At 38.3% G+C, this 26561-nt stretch overlaps 1 protein-coding gene across 4 annotated transcripts in view; it reads left to right on the top strand.

Annotated features, from left to right (window-relative positions):
* Nucleotides 1–26561, top strand: part of HYCC2 (hyccin PI4KA lipid kinase complex subunit 2) — an 80870-nt gene that overhangs the window by 27947 nt on the left and 26362 nt on the right. For 3 of the 4 annotated variants that reach the window (XM_038001768.2, XM_007965820.3, XM_007965814.3), the window contains exons 3-7: nucleotides 5619–5699; nucleotides 6710–6811; nucleotides 12483–12662; nucleotides 18196–18276; nucleotides 20875–20990. In XM_038001768.2, the coding sequence (XP_037857696.1) occupies nucleotides 5649–5699; nucleotides 6710–6811; nucleotides 12483–12662; nucleotides 18196–18276; nucleotides 20875–20990 (530 nt within the window). In that variant the 5' untranslated portion in view covers nucleotides 5619–5648. Of the gene's footprint in view, nucleotides 1–5618; nucleotides 5700–6707; nucleotides 6812–7523; nucleotides 7580–12482; nucleotides 12663–18195; nucleotides 18277–20874; nucleotides 20991–26561 lie in introns of those variants that run through there. The other variant, XM_073019906.1, reaches the window with a different exon arrangement.

The raw sequence follows: 26561 nt of genomic DNA, 5'->3' as shown, positions 1-26561 counted from the left end.
GTGGTGTTTGGTTTTCTGTCCTCTTGATAGTTTGCTCAGAATGATGGTTTCCAGCTTCATCTCTGTCCCTACAAAGGACATGAACTCATCCTTTTTTATGGTTGCATAGTATTCCATGGTGTATATGTGCCACATATTTTTAATCCAGTCTATCATTGATGGACATTTGGGTTGGTTCCAACTGTTTGCTATTGTGAATAGTGCTGCAATAAACATACGTGTGCATGTGTCTTTATAGTAGCATGATTTATAATCCTTTGGGTATATACCCAGTAATGGGACTGCTGGGTCATATGGTATTTCTAGTTCTGGATCCTTGAGGAATGGCCACACTGTCTTCCACAATAGTTGAAGTAGTTTACACTCCTACCAGTAGTGTAAAAGCATTCCTTTTTCTCCAGCATCTGTTGTTTCCTGACTTTCTAATGATTGCCATTGTAACTGGTGTGAGATGCTATCTGATTATGGTTTTGATTTGTATTTCTCTGATCACCAGTGATGATGAGCATTTTTTCATGTGTCTTGGCTGCATAAATATCTTCTTTTGAGAAGTGTCTATTCATGTCCTTTCCCACTTTTTGATGGGGTTGTTTGATTTTTTCTTGTAAATTTGTTTAAGTTCTTTTTAGATTCTGGGTATTAGCCCTTTGTCAGATGGGTAGATTGCAACAATTTTCTCCCATTCTGTAGGCTGCCTGTTCACTCTGACGGTAGTTTCTTTTGCTGTGCAGAAGCTCTTTAGTTTAATTAGATTCCATTTGTCAATTTTGACTTTTGTTGCCATTGCTTTTGGTGTTTTAGTCATGAAGTCCTTGCCCATGCCTATGTCCTGAATGGTATTGCCTAGGTTTTCTTCTAGGGTTTTTATGGTTTTAGGTCTAACGTTTAAGTCTTTAATCCATCTTGAATTAATTTTTGTATAAGGTGTAAGGAAGGGATCCAGTTTCAGCTTTCTACATTTGGCTAGCCAGATTTCCCCGCATCATTTATTAAATAGGGAATTCTTTCCCCATTTCTTGTTTTTGTCAGGTTTGTCAAAGATCAGACGGTTGTAGATGTGCGGTGTTATTTCTGAGGCCTCTGTTCTGTTCCATTGGTCTATATCTCTGTTTTGGTACCAGTACCATGCTGTTTTGGTTACTGTAGCCTCGTAGTATAATTTGAAGTCAGGTAGCGTGATGCCTCCAGCTTTGTTCTTTTGGCTTAGGATTGTCTTGGCAATGCAGTCTCTTTTTTGGTTCCATATGAACTTTAAAGTAGTTTTTTTCCAATTCTGTGAAGAAAGTCATTGGTAGCTTGATGGGGATGGTATTGAATCTATAAACTACCTTGGGTAGTATGGCCATTTTCGTGATACTGATTCTTCCTATCCATGAACGTGGAATGTTTTTCCATTTGTGCCCTCTTTTATTTCGTTGGACAGTGGTTTGTAGTTCTCCTTGAAGAGGTCCTTCACATCCCTTATAAGTTGGATTCCTCGGCATTTTATTCTGTTTGTAGCAATTGTGAATGGTAGTTCACTCATAATTTGGCTCTCTGTTTGTCTGTTATTGGTGTATAGGAATGCTTAGGATTTTTGCATGTTGGTTTTGTCTCCTGAGACTTTGCTGTAGTTGCTTATCAGCTTAAGGAGATTTTGGGCTGAGACAATGGGGTTTTCTAAATATACAATTATTTCATCTGCAAACAGGGACGATTTGACTCCTTCTTTTCCTAATTGAATACCCTTTCTTTCTCTTGGCTGATTGCCCTGGCCAGAACTTCCAACACTATGTTGAATAGGAGTGGTGAGAGAGGGCATCCCTATCTTGTTCAAAGGCAATGCTTCCAGTTTTTGCCCATACAGTATGATACTGGCTGTGGGTTTGTCATAAGTAGCTTTTATAATTTTGAGGTACATTCCATCAATACCTAGTTTATTGAGTCTTTAGCATGAAGGACTGTTGAATTTTGTTGAAGGCCTTTTCTGCATCTTTTGAGATAATCATGTGGTTTTTGTCTTTGTTCTGTTTATGTGATGGATTACGTTTATTGATTTGCGTATGTTGAACCAGCCTTGCATCCCAGGGATGAAACCGATTTGATCTTGGTGGATAAACTTTTTGATGTGCTGCTGGATTCAGTTTGCCGGTATTTTATTGAGGGTTTTTACATCGATGTTCATCAGGGATGTTGGTCTAAAATTCTCTTTTTTACTTGTGTCTCTGCCAGGGTTTGGTATCAGGATGCTGCTGGCCTCATAAAATGAGTTAGGGAGGATTCCCTCTTTTTCTGTTGATTGGAATAGTTTCAGAAACAGTGGTACCAGCTCCTCTTTGTACCTCTGGTAGAATTCAGCTGTGAATCCATCTGGTCCTGGACTTTTTTTGGTTGGTAGGCAACGCCTGTTATTGGTCTATTCAGTGATTCAACTTCTTTCTGGTTTAGTCTTGGCAGGGTGTGTGTGTCCTGAAATTTATCCATTTCTTCTAGATTTTCTAGTTTATTTCCGTAGAGGTGTTTATAGTATTCTCTGATGGTACTTTGTATTTCTGTGGAATCGGTGATGATATCCCCTTTATCAATTTTTATTGTGTCTATTTGATTCTTCTCTCTTTTCTTCTTTATTAGTCTTGCTAGCAGTCTATCAATTTTGTTGGTCTTTTCAAAAAACCAGCTCCTGGATTCATGGATTTTTTGAAGGTTTTTTTGCGTCTCTATCTCCTTCAGTTCTGCTCTGATCTTAGTTATTTCTTGCCTTCTACTAGCTTTTGAATTTGTTTGCTCTTGCTTCTCTAGATCTTTCCATTGTGATGTTAGGATGTCAATTTTAGATCTTTCCTGCTTTCTCTTGTGGTCATTTAGTGCTATAAATTTCCCTCTACACACTACTTTACATGTGTCCCAGAGATTTTGATATGTTGTGTCTTTGTTCTCATGGGTTTCAAAGGATATCTTTATTTCTGCCTTCATTTCGTTATGTACCCAGTAGTCATTCAGGAGCAGGTTGTTCAGTTTCCGTGTAGTTGTGTGGTTTTGAGTGAGTTTCTTAATCCTGAGTTCTAGTTTGATGGCACTGTGGTCTGAGAGACAGTTTGTTATAATTTGTGTTCTTTTACTTTTGCTGAGGAGGGAGTGCTTTACTTCCAACTATGTGGTCAATTTTGGAATAAGTGCAGTGTGGTGCTGAGAAGAATGTATATTCTGTTGACTTGGGGTGGAGAGTTCTGTAGATGTCTTATTAGGTCTGCTTGGTGCAGAGCTGAACTCAAGTTCTGGATATCCTTGTTAACTTTCTGTCTCGTTGATCTGTCTAATATTGACAGTGGGGTGTTAAAGTCTCCCATTATTATTGTATGGGAGTCTAAATCTCTTTGTAGGTCTCTAAGGACTTGCTTTATGAATCTGGGTGCTCCTATATTGGGTGCCTATGTATTTAGGATAGTTAGCTCTTGTTGCATTGATCCCTTTACCATCATGTAATGGCCTTCTTTGTCTCTTTTGATCTTTGTTGGTTTAAAGTCTGTTTTATCAGAGAGTAGGGTTGCAATCCCTGCTTTTTTTTTATTTCCATTTGCTTAGTAGATCTTCCTCCATCCCTTTACTTTGAGCCTATGTGTGTCTTTGCATGTGAGATAGGTCTCCTGAATACAGCATACTTATGAGTCTTAACTTGTTATCCAATTTGCCAGTCTGTGTCTTTTAATTGGGGCATTTAGCCCATTTACATTTAAGGTTAATATTGTTATGTATGAATCTGATCCTAACATTATGATGTTAGCAAATCCAGCTAATTTTTAAAAATATTTTTGTAGAGATGGGAGTCTCGTGCTATGTTTCCCAGGCTGGTCTCAAGGTTCTGGCCTCAAGCAGTCCTCTCACCTCAGCCTCCCAAAGTGCTAGGACTGCAGGTGTGAGTCACCATGCCTGGCCTTCAGACTTCCTATACCATCGGACCGTGCCTGCCTGTCCACCCTCAATTCTTGCCCTTTGTGCTCTGTACTCCAAACCACTTGGATCTTCTTTTAGATTCTATAACTTTCTGTGCTTTTTCTTGCCACAGGACCTTTTGTATAAGTGGTTTCCTCTTCCTAGAATGTTCTCTTTCTACTCCCCTTAACTCTATGGATCCTTGATATCTCAACTTAAGCAGTACCTCAGAGAAGCTCTTTTGATTCCTTAGTCAATATTTGGCTCCTTTGTTTTATACTTTTGTGTGTCTTTCTTTCTTTCTGTCTTACCCTTCATCTCTTTGCAAAAATATGTTTGGTCTCCTCCACTAGATAACTGGTTCATTAAAGTGAGTGTACATCTGGATTTGTTTATTATTATATTTCCAGATCCTAGCATAATGGCTGCCATATAGTTAATGCTTAAGAAATATTTATGGAATGAATCAATCAATTCTTACTGAGTCCCTTTTTAGCTTTTTCGGCAGCTGCCTACTTGGGTGCTGATAAACTTTCAGGGGTGACTCCCTTAGCATTTAAATGGAATTACAGTTTATATCCTACAGCTTGCTTTTCCTACTTTGGCATTTTTCCAGTTCATTTATTTATTAATTTATTTTTGAGACAAGGTCTCACTCTGTTGCCTAGGCTAGAGTGCAGTGGCATGAACATGGCTCACTGTAGCCTTCCTCCTGGGCTCAAGAGATCCTCCTGCCTCAGCCTCCTGAGTAGCTGAGACTACAGGTGCACACCACTCTATCCGACTAAGTTTTTTTTTTTATTTTTTGTAGAGATGGGGTCTCACCATGTTGCCCAGGCTGGTCTGGAACCCTTGGGCTCAGTCCTGTGTCAGCCTCCGAAAGTGCTGGGATTACAGGCATGAGCCACTGTGCCCAGCTATTTCTCCATTTTAGAAGATTTATGGATCTGTTTTCTTCAGAGGCCTTATTTTGTATGGTGCATATATGTTTATAATCAGTTTGCTGAATATGTAACCTTTGCTTTCTGGTTTATCTGGCTTTGTCATTTATACTCTCTCGGTTCGTTTTATGATATGTAGCTTATTCTGGTTGTGTATTTGATAAAACTGTAGACTGTGCATTTGTCTGGATAATGTGCAACTTGATTTTACTCAGGACACTTGTCTTTGCTACTTTGAAGTATAATTTGCTGGAGAAAATATGAAAGCATTAGGATAATAGGTTTCAAATGTATCATTAAACATAAAACTTACTTTTATTTTATTTTTGAGGCAGAGTCTGGCCCTGTCGCCCAGGCTGGAATGCAGTGGCACGATCATAGCTCACTGCAGCCTCTATCTCCTGTGGTCAAGTTATCCTCCGACCTTTTCATACCAAGTAACTAGGACTGGATGTGCATGCCACTACGCCTGGCTAATTTTCCTGATTTTTACTAGAGACAAGGTGTTGCCAGGCTGGTCTTGAACTCTGAGCTCAAGTGATTCTCCTACCTCGGCTTTCCAAAGTGCTGAGATTCAGGTGTGAGCCACCACGCCCAGCCAGAACTTACTTCTGAAAATTTTCTTTTAATTGTGCTCCAAACTAAAACAAGTCACCTTATCTAAAATGTATACTAGATTAATTTCCCTTGGTGAAAGGCACATATCATTTATTTCTAGTTGTTTCTATAAGTACTACTGTCCTCAGTTTCAATGCTTTTTTCTTTTAGAGATAAAAGAGGATTAGAAGGTAAAAGAAAATGCTGGGAACTGACCGTTGTGTGGTGGAAGAATGGTTATCAGAATTCAAGGTAAATTGGATTGGAGATCAGAATGTATTATATTATTCTGTATGTCAGTAATTCAAACAGTGAATATGTGCTCTATGGAGAAACGTATAAAAATATGGTAGGAAGTGAAAATGGCAAAATACAAAATAACGTGCTTCTGTAATTGTAGTTCTTAAAAATGGTACTAATATGAATAATGATTAGAAGGTGATATGTAAAAATGAAAATAGTTGTTAAGATTGATGAGACGATATTTTAAAATATATTCAGTAAAAGAGAAGCTCCACCAAGCTTTAATAAGGCACAAAAATAGGATTTGCGCCTACGTTTTTCTATCCTGTAATTAAAAGTCAAATAGTCTTGATGGAAAACTATGTAATTTATGAATACTGTGGAATTTTAAATGTTTTGGCAAAACATAAATGCAGGAATTGAAACATCCTACATTTTTTAAAAGGTTAGATTAATTTAAGATGGCCCATTTCAGGAAATCTTGGTCTAATGTGTGATTTCTAATCAGTATTTATGGTTGAGTAGTTAGAAGGATTCTATACTATAACATCCTAACTTAATTTGTTTGCACTCTGATGGTTCTTTCTTTCTTTTTTTTTTGTTGAGTTGGAGTCTCACTCTGTCGCCTAGGCTGGGGTGCAGTGGCGCTATCTCGGCTCACTGCAACCTCCACCTCCCAGGTTCGAGCGATTCTTCTGCCTCAACCTCCTGAGTAGCTGGGATTACAGGAGCCCACCACCATGCCTGGCTAATTTTTGGTATTTTTAGTAGAGACAGGTTTCACCATGTTGGCCAGGCTGGTCTTGAACTCCTGACCACAAGTGATACGCTCGCCTTGACTTCCCAAACTGCTGGCATTCCAGGCATAAGCCACTGTGCCCAGCCTATTTCTTTATATTAATTATTTTTACTTTTCTTACTTGAGTTTGTTATAAATCTGTTCAAGAACTACTTGTGTAAAATAAAGTTCCTCACTTCTCAAATGTTCACTTTTGTTTTCCTTTGATGGTTTCTTTTAGGCATTACCTGACACTCAGATCACCAGTTATGCAGCAACTTTACACCGGAAAAAAACACTTGTACCAGCCCTCTATAAAGTTATTCAGGATTCGAATAATGAGGTAGGAGAGCTCAAGAAAAATAATTTCTACATAGTGAAATGAAATATGTTTACCAAAACATGTAAATTTAAGTTTTATAGTTTTCTCTTCTTGTGAATCTGGAAAATTTTCTTTCTGCTGTTTTTCATTCTGATAGTTGCTTTGGCTTTCCCTATTCCCTGCCTTTCCATATTTTGAAATGTTTTGGTCACATTTTTTCCTGTTAAGTGTGCAGTATGTTTTGATTGTTGATTTTAGTGACCATCATCTCAGTGGATTATTTATTTGAAACTTTTCTGTTGCCTGTTCTGGAATGTTTCCTGCTCTGGAAGCCATATTTTAACTCTATACTGATCCAACTTTATCTTAAGTATTTTTACAGTTATTTTTCTGATAATATATAATTAGGTATAATCACTCTAAAATCAAACTGATAACACAAAATGATGCTGCTAGTCAATTTAGTCAATTTAGCTTGAAAAGGATCAGAGTAAGCACTTTTTAGTCTAAGTAGTCAAGATCGATAAACTTAGAATAAGTTTTGTATTATTTAACCTTGTGATAGGAGGAAAAAGTGCAGTTATTGAATCTGTATGTTAACTTATGCAAAATACACACATTATCTTTCCATTAACACAGTAGTGTGACATACAGTTTTATCACCACTGGATTCATGTATGCTTAAAATGAAAATGAAAGGAACACACAGGAAAGTAGCTTCTTATCTTCCCAGATACAACCTCCAAGAGTGCCTCTGCTGTGTACTGGAGTGAGTTTGAAGAAGTTCAGGTAATCCCCTCCTAACCAGCAGCTTAACTTAAAGTGCATCTTCATTTTTGTCCTATCACTAAAAGCTTGCTTATTGACCTCCTTCTTTCCTGTCTCCTAAATTGCGATTGGCTCTCAGTTAGACTTGCATCTGTTGCTATTTGTAGCAGCAATTGCAGGATTCATTTGCTTTTTCTCTTGCAGTGTATTTCTGAATGTTTTATAACTCTGGGTATGTGTAATGTACGTATATGCATATCCATATGGTCAAGAGTTTTCAGAATTCTTTGAATAATGAATGTGTGTATTCCCTACCCCTTGTTTTGCGCTATCTTAACATTTAAGCTTTGCTTATTAAAATGTATTTGTTTTAATGCTTTCTCTTTAGATTGTAAGCTCTTCATGGGCAGTGGTCAGATATTCTATATTTGTGACTTCTCTAGAATCTAGTATTTTATCATGTACATAACAAACATAGAATAATATTGATTGGAAGAACAGTGAAGTACAAAATGAGATTCTAAAATGACATTTTCATTAGGGCTCAGAAGTGTATAAGAAGTAACCTTTTCCTATTTTTTTGTTTAATACTTTGGAAGCTATTACATTAAAAAAGCTACTCTCATTACTTTCTGTTGTCATATTTCATAATATTAATGTGTGGGACTTTGAGGGTCTCATGGCTAGAAATGGAAAAATTACAACTTGAGGGATGTGAGCTCAAGATCCAGCATTCATTATAATCAACCAGTTGCTGGAGGAGGTTTGAGTTTCTCTCCTGTCTCCTGTCAGGTTAGAAGGCTCTAACCATGTGTTCAGACTTCAGAAAAACAGAATGATAAATTCGATAGAATTTCAAAACAATTCTGGACTTTAGTCATAGAAGGAGGTCCCTTTTAATCCTGATTTTGTTATATTCTGAAAGAAACAAATGTACTATTTAGGTTACAAGAAATTATTTTAGAAAATTGTCATGTGCCATATTTAATATGAATTAGAACTTACAATAGTTGTCGGTTCAGTGGCTTACGCCTGTAATCTCAGCACTTTGGGAGGCGGGGCGGGGGTGGATCATGAGGTCAAGAGATCGAGACCATCCTGGCCAACGTGATGAAACCCTGTCTCTACTAAAAATACCAAAAATTAGCTGAGCCTGGTGGTGCAAGCCTGTAGTCCCAGTTACTTGGGAGGCTGAGACAGGAGAAAAACTTGAACTTGGGAGGCGTAGGTTGCAGTGAGCCGAGATTGCACCAATGCACTCCAGCCTGGCGACAAAGCGAGACTCCGTCTCAAAAAAAAGAAAAGAAAATATTTGGAAACTTTCATATTTTCTGATTCAAATCTACCACTCCACAGCACTCTCTTGCCTTTTCTGGTGTTCAGTGGGTGAAGTATCTCAGGTTGTATCAAAAGCCATCTCTTCTGCTTAGGCCTGGATCCTATCTTCTCTAGCTACCTTAAGGACTCGGGTCCTGCAATTATTTCTTCTCTCTTCCATCACTGATCTTTTTTTCTTTTCCTGATGAGTGGAATATGATAAACAACCTTATTCCGTTTTTTAAAAACTTTATTTGAGCTTATCTGCTATTATCTACCCCATTTCTCTGTCCCTATTCACAGATGAACTTCATAAAATATTGCTTATTCATAGCCTCTGTCTACTTGTCTCCTTTTCTTCACCTCACATTCTTTAACCCACTCAAGTTAGGCTTCATCTTCATTATTCCATCAAAATACTCAGTGTGTTCATCAAATAGCATGTCTCTTAGTAATTATCATGTCAAAACAGTGTTTGCTAAATTTGGGAAAGGTGTCAGTTATGATTTTTTCTAACCCAAGGATAATGATTTTTAATACTTTTTGATGTGGGTGGTGGTGCCATTTAAGGGAGGTCAGAATCATTTATATTAAGAATTTGAGAACATGGTGCTATGAGACATATGCTTCAAGTTAAAGTTTTTTGTTGTTGTTTTGTTTTTTTCTGAGCCAGGGTCTCATTCTCTCTTCCATGCTGGAGTGCAGTGACACCATTGTAGCTCACTGTAACCTCAAACTCCTGGACTCGTGATCCTCCAAACTCAGCTTCTCAATTAGCTGTGGGCACATGCTACCACACCCTGCTAATTTTATTTTTTATTTTCTAAAGACAGAGTCTCACTTGTTACCAAGGCTGGCCTTGAATGCCTGGGCTCAAGTGATCCTCCCACCTTGGCCTCCCGAAGTGCTGGGACTACAGGCATGAGCTATTGAGCCTAGCCACAATTAAAGATTTTAACACATAGCATTGGCGATTTTTCTTTTCTTTTCTTTTTTTTTTTTAAGACAGGGCCTCACTTTGTCACCCAGGCTGGAGTGCAGTGACTTGAACACAGCTTACTATAGCCTGAACCTCCTGGGCTCAAGCAATTCTTTTGCCTCAGCCCCCCAAAAATAGCTAGGATTACCCAGGTGTGTGCCACCACACCTGGCTAATTTTTGTATTTTTTGTAGAGGTAAGGTTTTGCCACATTGCACAGGCTGGTCTGAAACTCCTGGGCTCGAGCCATCAGCCTGCCTTGGCCTCCCAAATTGCCGGGATTACAGGCATGAGCTATTGTGCCTGACCAGCAAGTTTTTAACAGTCTTACTTTGTAGTAGTATCTGATTAAAAGTTACTGGATTGCTAACATCTACCCCCCATTCGCTTAAAATAAAACAGAGTAATAATGTTGGTAACCCTGTATTACTTCACTGTGCTTAGTTAAATTATAGTGTCCCACCTGCCAGTGTACCCTTTGCTACTGAGAAAGAGAAGTTTAAGGTCTTCACAGAAGAAATTCATCATAATTGTACCATGGCCCTTGAAGTTTAGAGAAGGCAATCTTTGGAGAGTTTTTTTTACTAAAGAGAAGATTGAGTTTGAAACATGAGTATAAATTTTTAGTAAACAAAATTTGTGAGAGCAACAGTTTTTCACTTCTCCCAAAGAACTGAATATTGCTCTTAGTATTTAAGAAAGATGCCAGCAACTGACAGTTTCCATAAGTTTATTACTTGTTCATTATTGGCACTACATGGAATACACTGTTTGTGATTAAACAATCTATACCTCCATTCTAATATAAGAAATGTGGTAGAGTGGAAACATCAATTTGATGTCAGAAGACCTGAATTTAGTGTCTTATTTCACCATTAACTTCAACGACTTTTGACAAATTATCTGATTGGTTTAGACTTCAATGTAAGGGAAGAGTTGCAATATTTTACTTTTGTGTCAGTCTTGCTCTGTTACCCAGGCTGGAGTGCAGTAATGCTATCATGGTTCAATGCAGCCTCAAACTCCAGGGCTCAAGCTATCCACCCTCTTCAACCTTGTGAATAGCTGGAGCTACAGATGTGTACCTCCACACCCAGCCTCTGGAAAATTTTTTAAGATTTTAAAAACTGTTCTGATAGTGATTTAACATAAAGGGCTTAGTATTTACTAGACTAGGATGTGTATGTATGTAAATTTTTTAAACTTTAGAATTCTTCCAGAGCTAATCCTAACTCTTCTAAATATATTAACTATATAATTGACATGGATTTGTTAACTTTTTATCATGACAGTGACTTTTTATTGTAGAGTGTTAGATTATTACAGATGTATATAACTATATTGAAGCAGATTTCCAAAGTTATATCCGTTATTTTAATCATTCAGAATAGAGGAAAGCACATGAAATTACTGAACTATTATTCTTTTTTTTAAAGAGTTAGTGTTAAACTTTAAAATTTATTTTATAGTTTCTTGTCAATATTTTATATGAATTTTAAAGTCATAGCCCAGTTTTGTGCAGCCTACAGTTACTCCAGCAAACCCATTCTAAATTGGCAATACATATTTAGGGAAAAGTGGGAAAGTTTATTTTAACTGTTCATTTTCTTCAGTTTTCTAGATTGTGAAGTTCCTCATAAGTCATATTGTGTGATATTGTATGAAAAATTAGCCAATCGAACACTGAAAAAGCTATTTCTGGATACTTTTCTCCTTTTTAAAATCTTTCACATAAATACAATAAGTAAAATTTAAATCAGTTTTAAAATGGTTTGCTTCACTTGTTTGTATTTTAAATATTAGCTAGAATTTTGGATGCACAAATATTTATTGCAAAATCCCTTCTACTGAGTGGTATTAACTTTTTTTTATATGGAATGTGGATGCTTTAATGAATTTCATATTGCAGTGAAAACACTGAGTACTTAGAGACAATGACATCAATACAGTGAAAACTGATTCCACAGAACACTTACAAATGCATACATTTTCCTCCAAAGAAGCATGTTTTCCACAGATTTAAGTAACAAATGATTTACATAGGATTCTTCAGATTCCAAAATATGTACAGAATTTTTGACTGTACAGAAACTGATTAGCAGTGGTTGAAAAAAAAAATTGCTTTGCCCAACAACATGACTCTTAGAATATTCTGTATCAATACACATTTTTCAGTAAGAGTGGTATATAATTTGTTTAAATCATAGTCTCAGTTGAGATTTTAAGTTTATTCCCAACAATATTATGCAAAATTATCTTATTTCAGTGGAAAGTTTTTGAAATGGAGGATAGTAAGAGTTGATAAGAATAGAAAGGAAAATTCTTCTTAAATATAAATGTAGTACATTGGCTAAAGGACTAATAATCTAGTAAATTTAGTAGTACAGTATACTGAAAGGTACATTGATATATGGGCACAAAATACTTCTTATAGTTAGTGGATTGGTCAGTTTAATATGTGGTCTCTTTACACAAAGGTTTTGGTTAAATTAACTCAAAATATGGAGAAGTTAATATTAAGACTATTTTAAAAGTTTTATACAGATATAGGTGCCTTTAAAAGAAAAAACAAAAAAGAATTACAACCAAAAGAATTGAAATGACCAGTGCACTTTATTTTCCTTTTAGCTCCTGGAGCCTGTCTGCCATCAGCTGTTTGAGCTCTATCGTAGCTCAGAGGTTCGACTTAAGAGGTTCACACTGCAGTTCTTGCCAGAATTGATGTGGGTTTATTTACGGCTTACAGTTAGCCGAGACAGACAGAGTAATGGTTGCATTGAAGCACTTCTGTTAGGAATATACAATTTGGTAAGTTGAAGGTGACAGAAATTTTAAGTATTTTGTAAGGTCCTCTGAAATACTTAAGGAATGTTTAGAGAAAAATGAATCGGCCAGGCGCAGTGGCTCATGCCTGTAATCCCAGCATTTTGGGAGGCCGAGGCAGGCATATCATTTGAGGTCAGGAGTTTGAGACCAGCCTGGCCAACATGGTGAGACTCTGTCTCTACTAAAAATACAAAAATTAGACAAACATGGCGGTGTGTTCTTGTAATCTCAGCTACTCGGGAGGCTGAGGCAGGAGAATCGCTGGAACTGGGGAGTTGGAGGTTGCAGTGAGCCAAGATTGTATCACTGCACTCCAGCCTGGGTGAAAGGAGTGAGACTCTGTCTCAAAAAAAAATTAAAAATAATAGATAAATAAATTGAGGCCAGATGTAATGACTTACGCCTATAATTCCAGCACTTTGGGAGGCCAAGGTCTGAGGAGCACTTGAGCCCGGGAGTTTGAGACCAGCCTGGGCAGCTTAACCAAATCTTGTCTCTATAAAAAATTAGCTGGGCATGGTGGCATATACCTGTAGTCCCAGCTACTTAGAAGGCTGAGATGGGAAGATTTCTGGAGCCCAGGAAGTCAAGGCTGTAGTGAGCCATGATCATGCCACTGTGCTCAAGCCTGGACAAGAGAGCAGGACCACATCTCAAAAAAACAAAAAACAATTCAAATGTCTATAAATGTAACTTGTTTGAACTAATTAGGTTGAGTACAGGGGTAAATATTGATAATGCATTTTTTGATAATGTATTTTACAAAGTATGTAAAACTACTATAATTGATAGCATTATTAATATTTATTTCTTCAAATTATTTTATTTGACCAATATTTATAAATGTTTTTGGATGTATGGCATTGAGTTGGACACTGAAAATATGGAGAATTACATGTGTGGCACCTACTTTTAGGAAACTCCTGCTGTTTTTGAAAAGACATGTTTACAGATAACTAATAATGCGGTTTGTATAGTAAGAGGATTTTAGAGAGAAACTCAGATGTTAGCTGAAGTTATCATGGCAGGCTTTATTGAGGCGATGGCATCTAAGCTGGGCCTTATGAAGAGGTATAGTTTTGGCCCGTTGAGATAAGGAGCAGGTGAGGTTTCAGAAAGCAGCTATCAATTGAACATAAGCAGAGAGGCAGGAGAGTCAGGTCACGTCCTGGAAATAGAAAGTAATTCTGTTTGAAGCGCAGAGTATATATGCAAGCTGGAAAAGACAATTTTGTGTCAGTTTTGGAGAGTCTTTTTAAAGTGAAGAGTTTAGGTTTAGGTTCTCTTCAAAGCAATTAGAGGGTTTTGAACAGAAGAATTGTATTATATATTAGGAAGATGAATCTTGTGGTGGTATGCAGAGAGACTTTTGAATTATAAATTGAATTTAGTCACCACTTCTTATATATTAAAGGCTATATACATAATTGAGAAGAGTGAGGCAAATGGACATGAGATTTCTGTTTCTCTGAGGGGAGGACATCAGTTTCAGGAAAAAAGTTCATGTAGTATTATAGCATGGTAGGATTTTTAAAATCTTAGTAAGAACATAGTGGAAACTAGGGGGAGGAAAGAAACCATAAACACTTCTGAGATACTAGGGGCTTTACATAGAACTCGAAGATTGAGACTTGATCACTTCTGCAAGATGGGGAGGGTATGCTAGAAAGGTTACAAGGACTGTAGGAAGCAAGGTGAAAAGGTGAGGGAGAGTTTAGGAACATGGGATCATCTGCGTAGCACTTTTCTGAAGACTTGGGCAGCACAAGGCACCTTTTCTTGTGCAATTCAGGGAAACAAAATAGCACAGCATCATATTTCCATTCCCATGTGCCTCTACAAAATTGGGCAGTTACCTAAACTCATCAATAAAGAACCGTGAATTTTATGAATGTATCTTGGAGTCATTGAGTGGGGTAGCAATTGAGAAACCAAAGTGTTATTTGTCATAAAAGTTGTAAATTTGTTAATAGTTATTTGATAATATATCATGTATTTGATAATACATTGTTTATAAAACTCTTTTCTTCTAAGGAATTAAGTACCGTAAACATTATTATTCTATTTTTTTCTCATGATGTCCAGTTAAGGACCATTGGTATTGAAATTTCTGCACCTTGAAGTCTTAATATTTTGTGTATTTAGTATACATTGTAAACAAACACTCCACATAATAAAAGTTTAGTTTTATAACTGAAAGGTAATAAAGTACAAGAAAATTGAATCTCATGGTAAATATTCTTCTGTACCAGTGCTCACTCCTTTAAGTATTAGTTACTTTAAAAAATCATTAGCAAACATTTCCATCGCTAGAAGTCTGAAGGAAGGAGCAAGGGCTTTAGAATGACTTGTGTTCAGTTCAGAACCATGCCCTGCCACTTATTGGCTGTTTTAAATTGGGACAAGTTACTTAATATCTTGACTTCAGTTGCCTCATCTGTAAAAAAGAAAACATTGTTAGTAGGATTAAAAACAACTTGAAGAATTCATTATGTTGCCTAAGGTGTTTATAAATGTTCATCAAAATTACCATCAAAATTAAAATTTAAAAACAATGAAAATTGATCTAGGAATAAAATTCTCTACTTTTCTAACTTGCCTGATTGTTTTTTCTTTTCAAGTAGGAAGTCTGTTTTATTTACCACTGTGTTTCCTATAGTGCTTACCAGCAGATACTTAGTAAATGTTTGTTGATTTAATGATGGAACTTGGTGTTTTAGACTACGCTTAGCATTAAGCTATCATTTTCATTAATGTGTTTAGTGTAATAAAATTCAATAATGAGACACATGAAACATTTTGCAGAGTGTCATGTTGGACAAATTGTTGACATAACTTGTTGGTGCTGCTTGACAATGCAAAATTAGTATACTATAGAAAAATTTTTTGCTCAGCTATATGTCAGAAGTGTAATGCTAGGCTTTGCACTCCTTTTAATTCCCTTGATGTCTGTATTCTTCCTTTTCTGTGGTTCTCAGTTTTTCTTAATCCCACTGGGAGTCGTCCATATATTCTTTTCTGTTTTTCCTTCTTTCCCTCCCCAGCACTTCTTTGTTTCAAATAGCCCCAGGGGAAGTTTTATATTTCCCTTAAACAAAATTTAGCATATCCTTTTCACAAATACCTGCAAAGATAAATCAAAAGTATTAGGCTTAATTTGAAATTTAAGAATAAAATTAAAACATTTTTGTCTAACTTAAATCAGGCCCATTCATCTTAGCATAGACTTTCTCTGAAGCACAGCGGCCCAAATGTGGTGGGACCTGGTTTGACTACAAAGAAGTTATATCCTCAAGGAACTTTTCAGACCTATTTTCCTACCGTAATTAGAGGTATGGTCATTCACATGTAATTGGTACTCTTATGTGACATCATAAACTCAGAAATGAGTCCTATACAGAAGTTCTTTGGGGTTTGTGTTTGGTGATGAGGATTATTGCTGCTGTTATTGTTTCTTCTTTTTTTTTTTGAAATGGAGTGCAGTGGCACAGTCTCAGCTGTCGCCTAGGCTGAAGTGCACTGGCAGTCTCAGCTCTCTGCAACGTTTGCCTCTGGGGTTCAAGTGATTCTCCTGCCTCAGCCTCCCAGGTAGCTGGGATTATAGGCATGTGCCACCATGCCCAGCTAATTTTTGTATTTTTAGTAGAGATTGGGTTTTGCTTTGTTGGCCAGGCTAGTCTTGAACTCCTGACCTCAAGTGATACTACCCGCCTCGGCCTCCCAAAGTGCTGGGATTACAGGCATGAGCCACTGTGCCCAGCCTGATGTTTCTTCTTTTTAGGCCATGCAACTACTCAGTCTCTGACTACTGCCATGTAGGTCTAGTAAGGGCAGTCTTCTCTCTATGGATTTTATGCCAGTGATGTATGCTAATATGAGTTGTAAGGGAAATAGACAAAAATAAGACAGTGGAGAAAAGGATTGCTGCAGTTTTCACTCCTCTGATTGTCGTTGTCTGTAGGCATATATATGTGTGTGTGTGTGTGTGTGTGTGTGTATGTGTGTGTGTGTGTGTGTATATATATATTTTTTTTTTTTGAGACGACATCTCACTCTTGTCCCCCAGGCTAGAGTGCAATGGCGTGATCTCGGCTCACTGCAACCTCTGCCTCCCGGGTTCAAACGATTCTCCTGCCTCAGCCTCCTGAGTAACTGGGATTACAGGTGCCTGCCACCGTGCCTGGCTAATTTTTGTATTTTTAGTAGAGACGGGGTTTCACCATGTTGGCCAGGCTGGTCTTGAACTCCTGACCTTAGGTGATCCGCCCGCCTCTGCCTCCCAAAGTGCTGGGATTACAGGCGTGAGCCACCGCGCCTGGCCACACATATTTATTTATAACAGGAATATTGGAGGTGCCAGAGATGGAGAAATGAAGGATACCATTGTCCATTGTCTTTTTTATGAAAAGAAAGTGTTTTTAATAAAATCACAAGAACTTTCTTGTAGCTTAGTAAAAATTACCTAAATATGAATTTATTTTTAATGACTTAGACTAATAATCATTTTGTTTGTTTGTTTATTTTTGAGACAGGGTGTCATGCTGTCACTCATGCTGGAGTGCATTGGGTGATCTCAGCTCACTGCAACCTCCACCTCCCAGGCTCAGGGGATCCTCCCACCTCAGCCTCCTGAATAGCTGGGACTACAGGCCTGCAATACCATGCCCAGCTAATTTTTGTATTTTTTTGTAGAAAAAATATTTTTTTGTATTTTTTTGTATCTTTTTGGTCTTGAACTCCTGAGCTCAAGCGATCTGACTGCCTTGGCCTCCCAAAGTGATGGGATTACAGGCCTGAGCCACCACACCTGGCCCAATATAATTATTAATTGTGGCTTATTTCAGGTCATTCGTTTATTGCTAAATGATTATAAGAATCTTTTATTCAAGATTCATTCATAAATGTTCTCACCATTTTTTAAAAAAGGATAACTGAGGTGTTGTGTTTGTTAATTAGCTTGATTATTTTAATCATTTCACAGTGTATACATATATCAAAACATCATGTTTTATGCCACAAATATATAATGTTCATTTGTCAATTATACCTCAGTAAAGCTGGAAAAAATTCATTCTGTATTAAATTAATGTTTTTCTTGTTTTCGTAAGTGTGGATCTCTTGGTTAAGACTTTTCATTTTAATCTGTTTAGCATAGCCGTGTTTTTACTAAAAGATCTAATCACTTGTAATCTTCCCATTCTGTATGTAAATTTAACATCAAATTCATTTGTTTTCCTGCCTCATGTCTTTGCTGTCATATTGTATTTGATTTAGTATAGAATTGTACTCAATATCTATCTCTCTGTGGATTTTGTGGATTATAACTCTACTACCAAAGTGTACAAATTTGCTAATAAGTTAGAAAATATAAACTAGGGTGGTAATATTTTTATCCATTACTATTTCTGAAAAATCTTCCTACTGCCAATCATATAGTCTGTAAATTAAGAAAGTAATTATTATTTCTTGTAGATCTGTGATTATTTCATTATCTTTGTATATTTTTTGACTATAGGAAATTGCTGATAAAGATGGGAACAATAAAGTTCTGTCTTTCACTATCCCCTCCTTATCCAAGCCTTCAATATACCATGAAGTAAGTAACATTGGAAAGGTGGAATTATTTTAAATTATATTGAGTAACAAATCAAAAAGTCAGTTTCTTATCAGAGATAAATATTCCTAAAATATCTTTACTGATTTACTTCTTAAAAGTGGATGTGCTGGGTGCAGTGGCTCACGCCTGTAATCCCAGCACTTTGGGAGGCCAGGGCGGGAGGATCACGAGGTCAGGAGATTGAGACCATCCTGGCTAACATGGTGAAACCCCATCTCTACTAAAAACACAAAAGATTAGCCGGGCGTGGTGGCGGGGGCTTGTAGTCCCAGCTACTCCGGAGGCTGAGGCGGGAGAATGGCGTGAACCCGGGAGACAGAGCTTGCAGTGAGCCAAGATTGCACTACTGCACTCCAGCCTGGGTTACAGAGCGAGACTCTTTCTCAAAAAACAAACAAATAAAAAGTGGATGTTTGTTATTACAAGACTGAACTGTGACAAGAGAGGCAGAAAATAACGAAACATTTTATCTAGTTCTTTTTGTTTTTTTATTCTTCTGTATCTTTTTTTTTTTTTTTTGAAGACAAACTCTTGCACTGTCCCTCAGGCTGGAGTGCAGTGGTGCAGTCTTGGCTCACTGCAACCTCTGCCTCCTGGGTTCAAGCAGTTCTCCTGCCTTGGCCTCCCCAGTAGCAGGGACTGCAGACACACACCACCATGCCCATTAATTTTTTTATTTTTAGTAGAGATGGGATTTCACCTTGTTGGCCAGGCTTATCTCGAACACCTGACCTTGTGATCCACCCACCTCGGCCTCCCAAAGTGCTGGGAGTATAGGCGTGAGCCACCGCATCCGGATCTACCAGTATCATTTTTTACTTTCATTAATCTTTTATGAATTTTTAAAAAATTCATTAATTTTTTTATATTTGTATTTTTAATTTTTAAAATCGTAAGCCTTAAAAATATTCTTTAATTTTTAAAGTCTTCTATACTACTTAGAAATCACCTTAGATTGATTTGTTTTTGTTATTCTTTATTATTCTAGGAAAATAACTGCTTAAAAGAATGTTGACACTGTTATATTTCAGTTTAAAGGAATCTAATTGCTGCATTCTAAGTGTTCAGTACATTATACTTTTTAGCTTATATTTATTTGGTTGAAGAATTTGAGAACACTGATAATCATGTAGGTAAATGATGCCTGTTGAGCTGAACTTTTTCTGCTTTCTGTCTTTAAGTAAGATCCAATAAGAAACTGTTATGAATCAAACTTCTGATCTGCAGTGGCCTTTATTGTTGCTACACTAAGTTGTGAGGATAACATTTAGAGAAACTTTACTAGTAGTCTAAAAATTATATTCTATTTTCCTGTCAACACACAGTATCCTGACCATCTCATAGCTCTTTGCACTATTAATTTGCTTAATTAATTCCCTGGGACTTTGTGTTTAAAATAGAATGTCTCCCATTTAGCCAGGAATCATTTTAGCACAATGTATTTCTGAGTAATAGATTTTAATTAAGTTCTGTGTATCATGTTATAAAGTAAAATGGAGAGTAGTAAAGTATTAATGAATGGATGGTTCTTCTCTTTTTTATTTATTTATTTATTTATTTTGAGACAGAGTCTCGCTCTGTCACCCAGGATGGAGTGCAGTGGCGCGATCTCAGCTCACTGCCACCTCTGCCTCCTGGGTTCAAGCGATTCTCCTGCCTCAGCCTCCCGAGTAGCTGGGACTATAGGCGCGTGCCACAAGCCCGGCTAATTTTTTTGTATTTTTAGTAGAGATTGGGTTTCACCATGTTAGCCTTGATGGTCTTGATCTCCTGACCTCTTGATCCGCCCACCTCGGCCTCCCAGATGCTGGGATTACAGGCGTGAGCCACCGTGCCCTGCCTGGATCGTTCTTCTAACTTTAGAAACACGAACTCAATGATGTTAGTATTAAAGAGACATCTGGGCTGGGTATGGTGGCTCATGCTTGTAATTCTAGCACTTTGGGAGGCTGAGGTGGGTGGATCACTTGAGGTCAGAAGTTTGAGACCAGCCTGGCCAACAACATGGCAAAACCCTATCTCTACCGATAGTACAAAAATTAGCTGGACATGGTAGAGGGTACCTGTAATCCCAGCTACTTGGGTGTCTAAGGCACAGGAATCGCTGGAACCCAAAAGGCGGAGGTTTCAGTGAGCCAAGATCGTGTTACTGCACTCCATCCTGGGCGACAGAGCGAGACTGTGTTTCAAAAGAAAAGATAGATACTTGATTATAGTATTTAATATTGTTTGTATAGTTACAAGCAGTTGTACTCTGTTCTGGAATATAGACATCAAAATGGATGTATTTTTAACCTTTAGTTTTTTCAGCAACTTTTCTTACTCCTTTAAATATAGATTTATTACATAACCTTTTAAAAATATTTTTAGTTTTATATTTTACAGACAATTTCCAAAAGAAGCTATATAATTTATATAATTGAGAATTGAAAGATTCTGAATGTTTTCTGTGAAGAATGAGAAGAATAAATGATCTAAAACTGCCTTTTGTGGAAAAGAAAATTAAATATTATTACATGATACAGATTTTTACTTCATGGTAGAAACATTGTCTCATACTGTACCTTATTTTTGTAGCCTTCAACAATTGGATCCATGGCTTTGACAGAAGGGGCATTGTGTCAGCATGATCTCATCAGAGTTGTTTATAGTGATCTTCATCCTCAGAGGGAAACATTCACGGCACAGAACCGGTAATGGTCAAAACTGTATATAGTACCAACTTGTGTGTATGTATGCATGAATATATGAATGAATGAATGACAGAGTCTCACTCTGTCACCTAGGCTGGAGTGTAGTGGCACAAACATGGCTTACTGCAGCCTGGACCTCCCAGGCTTAAGTGATTTTTCCCACCTCAGCTTTCCAAGTAGCTAGGACTACGGGTATGCACCACCATGCCTGGCCAATTTTTTTTTTTTTTAATTTTTTGTAGAGAAAGGTCTTGCTATGTTGCCCAGGCTGGTCTTGAACTCCTAGCCTCAAGCACTTCTCCTGCCTCAGCCTCACAAAGTGCTGAGATTATAGGCATGAGCCACTGCACCTGGCCCGTTTATTTATATATTTAGAGACAGAGTCTAGTTATGTTGCCCAGGCTGGTCTTGATCTCATGGCCTCAACATGATCCTCCCACCTTAGATTCGTGAGTAGCTGGGATTACAGGCATGCACCACTGCACTCAGCTAACAATTGTTAACTTATGCTTAGTAGTTAACTATAATTACTTCAGTTCAAGTTTGGTATGAGAAGAGTCCAAAAGGTAAATACATCATAGTCATGAAATACCCATTTTCTAACATTTGGTATTATGTTATTGTCATCTTGTATAAAGCAGTTTAAAAAGTGAACGTGCAGTCAGTCAAATCAGGATTCATATTCTAGTACTGCAATTTAGAAATTTTTCCCTCAGGCAGTTTACCTACTCTGTATACCTTGCTTTCTTGGTTGTAGAATGGGATTCGTTCCTGAAGTTAGACAGAGTTTCAGGGACAGGTTCCAAAATTGCCCTCACTTGTGACTAAATTGAAAGTTTTGGGAGTTCCCAAAACTAAACTCTTGTTTGATAATTTGCTAGAAGGACTCACAGAATTCACTGAAAGCCATTATACTCACAGTTATGGTTTATTACAAGGAAAGAATACAGATTAAAATCAGCCAAAAGAGACATATGTAGTAGAATATAAAGTGTTTAAAACACAAAGCATCTATTGTCCTTTCCCCTGAAGTCAGGATACATTACAACCTCCTGGCATCAGTGTATGACAGTAAACACAAAGTACTGGTAATAGGGGAGGCTCATTTAAGCTCTGGTTTCCAGAGTTTTTTTATTGAAGCATCATTATGTAGGCATGATTGATTAGGTTGATTGCCCACTGTTGATCTCAGCCTCCATGTGGACTGATGCAGTATGACCCAGAGCTACCACCTTAAATCGACATGGTAGTTCTTTCTGTCATGGCCAACTCCTACCTAAGAAAGTCAGATGTGGTCAGTCCAGCCCTAAGTTATGGTGTTACCAGTCCCTGCCCTAAACAAAGACTCTTTATCAGATATGACACAGATTAACTTCTTAGGAGCAAATGCCAGACTCTCTTTGGGGAAGGCCAGTTTATAGATGGTCCATGAATTATTATGGTTCAGCTTAAGGTTTTTCAACTTTACAATGGTATGAAAGCAATATGCATTCAGTAGAAACTGTACTTCAAGTAGCTATGCAACCCTTCTCATTTTTACTTTCAGTACAGTGGTCAGTAAATTACATGAGATACTCAATTTTATGATAAATATAAAATAGGCTTTGTGTTAGATGATTTTTGCCCAACTGTAGGGCTAATGTAAGTGTTCTGAGCACATTTAAGGTAGGCTGGACTATGCTATGATGTTCAGTAGGGTAGATGTATTAAATGCATTTTTTACTTATGATATTCTCGATTTACAATGGGTTTATTGGTATGCAATTCCATCATAGGTTGAGAAACACCTATATTTATTATATAGGCTGTCTCCTGGTCTTTGGCCAAGGCTCAAAAATGATCTTGTTTATCTGGGCATTTACATTTAGTATAGCATTTATATGACAGATACTATCATTATGAATATGCCTAACATTTGGAGGAACCAGTGTAGGTTACAGATAGATTTAAATAAATAATTCGTCCTTTAATGTTTGCATATATTTTCATATTTTTGCACAAATATGATTACCTCACCTCTCTTCTTGACCTACCTCATGGTAAACTTGTGCAGAACTATTTGTGGTAGAAATTAGCTATTGATTAGCTAAATCTACTTCCTCCTCAGGCAAGTCATGTTCTGTTAGTATTCATTCGAAGGAGGCTTCAATTCAATTTCCAATACATATGACCGATATTATAACCTTACCAACAATGCCAATATTATACCATGTCACAGGATGGCAGTAAATGAAACCTGAAAAATAAGAGCCAAAGATACTGGCACATTCATAGAGTACCAGTCAGTCATTAACAGTTACCCCAGTTCATCATCATATATGACCAAAATATCTCCCAGAGAGAAGTCACTCAAGTTTACAGACTTCTGTTCAACCTTATTAAGTTCTAAAAGCAGGAGCGGTGTCACAAACTTAGACTTTTACTCTTTCAGGCAGCTAGTATAATTGAGCTAATAGTATCATCTCTTGCTCTGAGCCTCTTCCAGGGTGCTAATATATTTCCCACATTGCACAACTCATTTATTCATTTTAAAAAATCTCAGTCGGGCACAGTGGCTCATGCCTGTAATCCCAGCACTTTGGGAGGCCAAGGTGGGTGGATCACCTGAGGTCAGGAGTTCAAAACCAGCCTGGCCAACATAGCGAAACCTCATCTCTACTAAAAATACAAAAAAAAAAAAAATTAACCAGGTGCGGTGGTGGGCGCCTGTAATCCCAGCTACTCGAGAGGCTGAGGCAGGGAGAATCGCCTGAACCCAGGAGGCAGAGGTTGCAGGGAGCTGAGATCACGCCATTGCACTCCAACCTGGGTGACAGAGTGAGACTCCATCTCAAAAAAAAAAAAAAAAAAAAAATAGTTGAGTGCAGTGGCTCACCCCTGTAATCCCAGCACTTTGGGAGGCTGAGGCAGGTGGATCACGAGGTCAGGAGTTTGAGACCAGATGGTGAAACCCTGTCTCTACTGAAAATACAAAAGTTAGCCGGGCATGGTGGCGCATGCCTGTAGTCCCAGCTACTCAGGAGGCTGAGGCAGGAGAATCGCTTGAACCTGGGAGGCAGAGGTTGCAGTGAGCTGAGATCACGCCATTGCACTCCAGCCTTGGCGACAGAGTGAAACTCTGTCTCAGAAAAAAAAAAGATAAATAAATAAATAAAAATAATAAAATAAAAAATAAAAAATCTCAGCTACTATTTCTCTCTCTCTTCATTTATACTCAAACTCTCCTCCCTTGGAGAGAGGTTAGGTTTGGCCATCGTGTTGGTCTCTATTTCTGGCAGCAAAACTGACTAGCAAGTGCCTCCCCATCAATTCACTCCCAAGGATGTAGGGTAGATTTATATAAAGAATTAATATGCTATCACAACTAGGCGATAAATATACATTCTCTGTCAATCCTAATTTTGCCAGCTGGAATGAAGGTACAGCCTAGTCCATCAGGCCTTTAGGAATTCTGACATAAAGATCTGAAGGTGTAGTTCCAGTTTTTTTGCTTAGGAATCATCTCTGCTCCTTGCACCCACAGTTGCAGCACTGGTACTGCAACCACTGCTTTAGGTGGGGGAAAAAAAATGTTGAGGTAATGTGGAAAAGAAGGGAAAAAAGTATAGTAATACCACCACCTTCTGTCACTATGAGAAGAACAGAATAGTGATGATGACTATCCCAGCATCATCTCTCCACTGCCTCCTCCCACATCCCCCAGAAAAACAGAGGAATCTCTCCAGTGATAATTGGCCCTCCCTTGGCCCCGCTCAGGTTAAGTACACAGTCATGAAGGCCCATAAGCCAGCCCTTCATGCCTGTATCTCACCCCCGCCTTTTAGACCAAAAATATCTCATTTGATTGTTCCAATTATTTTCTTTTTCAATTGCTTTCATTCCACGCAATTGCTTGTTCCATTACCCTGAGGATGTCTCTTTGCCCATTGTTGGACTTTTGGTCTTTAAAGTGTGTTTCTTGCTCCAAAAATGTAACTAAGCAGTCCATATGGGTACAGTATCTTCTGGTCCTCTTACAGTACTCTGAGCATTTGATCCACAGTCTGATAAGCAAAACCTAATGCAGAGTGTCTGTTCCTGTCAGGACCCATTTGTGACCTCCAGAGACTGCTGGCATCTGTTCAGCTTGCCAGCTATGTGCAGGGCCTTCCCCTAGAGGAATGTGCCCCATAGCCATCTGCAGTCTTTGTCTGTGTTATTGGCATTTTATGCCTCAGAAGGTACAAAAAGAATATGTCTAAATTCAACCCATCTCTGCATTGCTGCAGTACCACCATGTCCACTCATTTCACGGACCCAAGTGATCACACCAGGTGACGACACAGGGATATTTGCCCATAGATGCCAGTCACCTGATTCTAGAAGGAGGTTCTCCTGATGTGCATTGACATATCCTACTTATGCAGTCTTCAAATTCCCATAGTGGTTTCCATATGTCTGTTTTTTCCCATACAGACACCCCTTTAATAGGCCAGTTTTATATTACGTTTCTGCTTGATCACATGGCCAGGCCACTGGCCACCACTCATGAGCTGATAAAAACCCAAACATGTCAGGCATGGTGGCTCATGCCTATAATCCCAGCACTTTGGGAGGCTGAGGTGGGTGGATCACCTGAGGTGAGGAGTTTGAGACCAGCCTGACCAACATGGTGAAACCCTGTCTCACTAAAATTACAAAAAAATTTGCCGGGCATGATGGTGGGCACCTGTAATCCTAGCTACTCGGGAGGCTGAGGCAGGAGAATCACTTGAACCCAGGAGGCAGAGGTTGCAGTGAACTGAGATCATACCACTGTACTGCAGCCTGGGCAACAAGAGTGAAATTCCATCTCAAAAACAACAACAACAACAACAACAACAACAAAAACAAAACAAATATAGCAGCAAACTGCATGCAATTCAGCCAACCTGCCAAGTTGGTAAGTTTTCACTTTTTTTTTTTTCTTTGAGACGGAGTCTTGCTCTGTCGCCCAGGCTGGGGTGCCGTGGCATGATCGCTGCTCACTGCAACCTCCGCCTCCCAAGTTCAAGCGATTCTCCTGCCTCAGTCTCCTGAGTAGCTGGGATTACAGGCGCACGCCACCATGCCCAGCGAATTTTTGTATTTTTAGTAGAGATGGGGTTTTACCATTTCGGTCGGGCTGGTCTCGAACCCCTGACCTTGTGATTCACCCGCCTCGGCCTCCCAAAGTGCTCGGATTACAGGTGTACATGCCCAGACTTTTTTTTTTTTTCTTTTTTTTTTTTTTTGAGACGGAGTCTTGCTCTGTCACCCAGGCTGGAGTGCAATGGCGCGATCTCAGCTCACTGCAACCTTCACCTCCCTAGTTCAAGCGATTTTCCTGCCTCAGCTTTCCAGCCTAGCTTTTTAAAGAATAAATCTTGGGCTGGACACAGTGGCTCATGCCTATAATCCTAGTGCATAGATTGAGGTCGGAGGATCACTTGAGGCCAGGACTTCAAGAACAGCCTGGACAGTATTGCAAGACCCAATCTCTTTAAAAAAGAAACTGAGTGTGGTGGTACATGCCTATGGTCCTAGGTACTCTGGAGGCTGAGGTTGGAGGAT

The sequence above is a fragment of the Chlorocebus sabaeus genome, chromosome 10 (genome assembly GCF_047675955.1).
Source record: "Chlorocebus sabaeus isolate Y175 chromosome 10, mChlSab1.0.hap1, whole genome shotgun sequence".
NCBI lineage: Eukaryota > Metazoa > Chordata > Mammalia > Primates > Cercopithecidae > Chlorocebus > Chlorocebus sabaeus.
This window is presented reverse-complemented; position numbering and strand designations above follow the sequence as displayed.